This window comes from Adiantum capillus-veneris, chromosome 2 (genome assembly GCF_014529385.1).
Source record: "Adiantum capillus-veneris isolate H3 chromosome 2, ASM1452938v2, whole genome shotgun sequence".
Taxonomy (NCBI): Eukaryota; Viridiplantae; Streptophyta; class Polypodiopsida; order Polypodiales; family Pteridaceae; genus Adiantum; species Adiantum capillus-veneris.
Window position 1 is genome coordinate 134,599,403 of NC_140932.1, and position 2,334 is coordinate 134,601,736.

The following is a 2,334-nucleotide window of genomic DNA, read 5'->3' on the forward strand; positions in this document are numbered from 1 at the left end:
GCACCAGCGGATGCAGATCTAGCCAAGCTACGACATTGGAGTCGTGTGTAGAGAGGTGAAATTGAAAAGAGCGTGCAATATTGATGCTCAATATTTTCATATTCACAAATCTAGAACCATCTTTTATTCAATAGCGTCCTCTCAAGATACAGTAGGTGCAAGATCAGAATCAGAAGCTGGGATGGAGCATTTATTACGCACCCGCTTTATGTCTCAGTGTTCCATTGGTGTTTACCTCACACCCAAATCTATCAAACATGGTCAAAATCTTGGGAAATGATGCTATGAAGTTGTGTCAGAGTGCACAACGATAGAGTCACTTGGTTGCCACCAGAAGTGGAGTATGTGGTCAAAGACTTCAAAGGAGATGCAGCAGAGAGCCACCAATCTTTTGCTGTAGAGATGAGCGTGCAATTGTTCCACAGGGGCATCGTTAGATGCATTGCACAAACACACCAAGAACCATGGTCCCTTGTTTTCCCTCACTTCAATGGAATGGATCTGGGTGACATGTTAGAGTGTGTTCCACCACCCAAAGGAAAATTTTCTAATATACTGGTTCAAAAAGAAGATCATTAGGAAGGGAATGGGGTATAGGAGAGCCTTTTTATTTATCAGTTTAAGGAAATACTTAAAACTTAATCAAGCTTTGACCAAGGGCTAGAATGGTGGGGTAGATATCCTAAACATGCCTTTATAAAAATGCTTTTGCTTATTTTCTTAGGGAATATATGTAGATTTTACAAGATCTGGTTGGATTTACTCTCCCCCCAAAAGCACCTTTTCAATTTTCAAATATTAAAAGTTTCCCTCTCTTGTCCCCTCTTTGTCTTCTCTCTCTTCTTGTTTCTCCCCCTCCAAAAGTTTCCCAGGCTCTCTTTCTCTCCCCTCAGCTGGCTAAAAAGTAAAAATTTGCAATCTTTATCCCCACTCTCTCTCTAAAGCGCCTTGACATCTCTCTCTCCTCCTCTTCTCATGCTAGGGCATCTTTTTGTAAAGTAGCCTACCACACATCATTCTACCTCTATAACATCTCCTTCTAGATTTGCAACCTCTTCCTCCATAGCTACAACATCTCCTTCTAAACCTGCAACCTCTTCCTCCATAGCTACAACATCTCCTTCTAAACCTGCAACCTCTTCCTCCATAGCTACAACATCTCCTTGTAAACCTGCAACCCCTTTCTCCATAGCTACAACAGCTCCCTTTAGATCTGCAACCTCTTTCTCTATAGCTCCAACATTTCCTTCCAAATCTACAACCTCTTTCTCCATAGCTCCAACAGCTTCTCTTCTAGATCTGAAACCTCTTTCTCCATAGCTCCAACATCTCATTCTAGATCTGCAACTTCTATCTTCATAGCTCCAACTTCCAGGTTCCCAGTCCACTTTCGCTCTCTTCCCAAGCTTGCATCTCTCTTTCAAGTTCCATAACCTCTTTCTTGACGTGCAACATCAACTTTCCCTATCTCTTTTCAAAATCCTTTTCACAGTTGTTGCAACATCTCCTTCTTTACTGTGTGTATGTGTGTGTGTGTGTGTGAACTATACACTATGCAAGTAATTTCTAGCAAGAGTGTACTTGCTCATAGCTACCCGGCAAAGGATTACAATGCAGTAGAGATCCACTATACATAGTGACAATGTAGCAGAATGCAAGGGGTGTATGTAAGGCTTATGAAGGGTCACACGTTTTCAATGTTGGCAAAGGATCCTAAGGTAAGTGTCAGTTCCTGCAAAGCATGTGTTGTTAGTGTATTTTTCCCATGAATGATTTATTGGAGCTCTTTTTACTTTGAAATTAGAAGGATTCTTTATTAATCATCTCTTGTTTTAGCAGATTCTCCTATATTCATCAACATCGAAAACTGGTACTAGTGCCTCCAAAATATTTACTTGAAAGCTGCTATCAATGGTTGGAAAAATTGACTCCAATGCATTTTAGCAATGTAGGCCACAATATGGGTTGGTCTAAATTCAACAATGTTCAAATACTTGCTCTTGGAAGAGGTGAAGTTTTGAATGTTTATATTGCAATCAAATTCAGCAATGGATTTAAGAAACTCACATCGTATTTAGCTTCTTATATTGTATATCTATGTGTTCATGTTTTATCTGCAGAAGGTGTATCGCAAAAGTTAATGATGTGGAATTTGATGCCTGCAATATTTGAATAATCAATCCCTAGGGAGACATAATCAGTCACTTTGTGGCTCAATTGCAGACCAAGAACCAGCCAAGCCAAGATGGACATTCAAGTGTGGAACCATATCTCAACAACCAAGAATCGGTTGGAAGTGTCTGCTACACTTACATCTGCAAAGAAAGGTGCTGC

At 40.2% G+C, this 2,334-nt stretch overlaps 1 protein-coding gene across 1 annotated transcript; it reads right to left on the bottom strand.

Moving 5' to 3' along the window:
- Nucleotides 1–1,013: 1,013 nt before the first annotated feature.
- Nucleotides 1,014–1,334, bottom strand: LOC147463684 (uncharacterized). Its single transcript, XM_086529431.1, has one exon. The coding sequence runs from the start codon at nt 1,332–1,334 to the stop codon at nt 1,014–1,016; it is 321 nt and encodes a 106-aa protein (XP_086385557.1).
- Between the last annotated feature and the right edge of the window lie 1,000 nt (nt 1,335–2,334).

Bases quoted from the DNA above. Each gene is read 5' to 3' on its own strand.
- LOC147463684 (XM_086529431.1), bottom strand. From the start codon at position 1,334: ATGAGATGTTGGAGCTATGGAGAAAGAGGTTTCAGATCTAGAAGAGAA.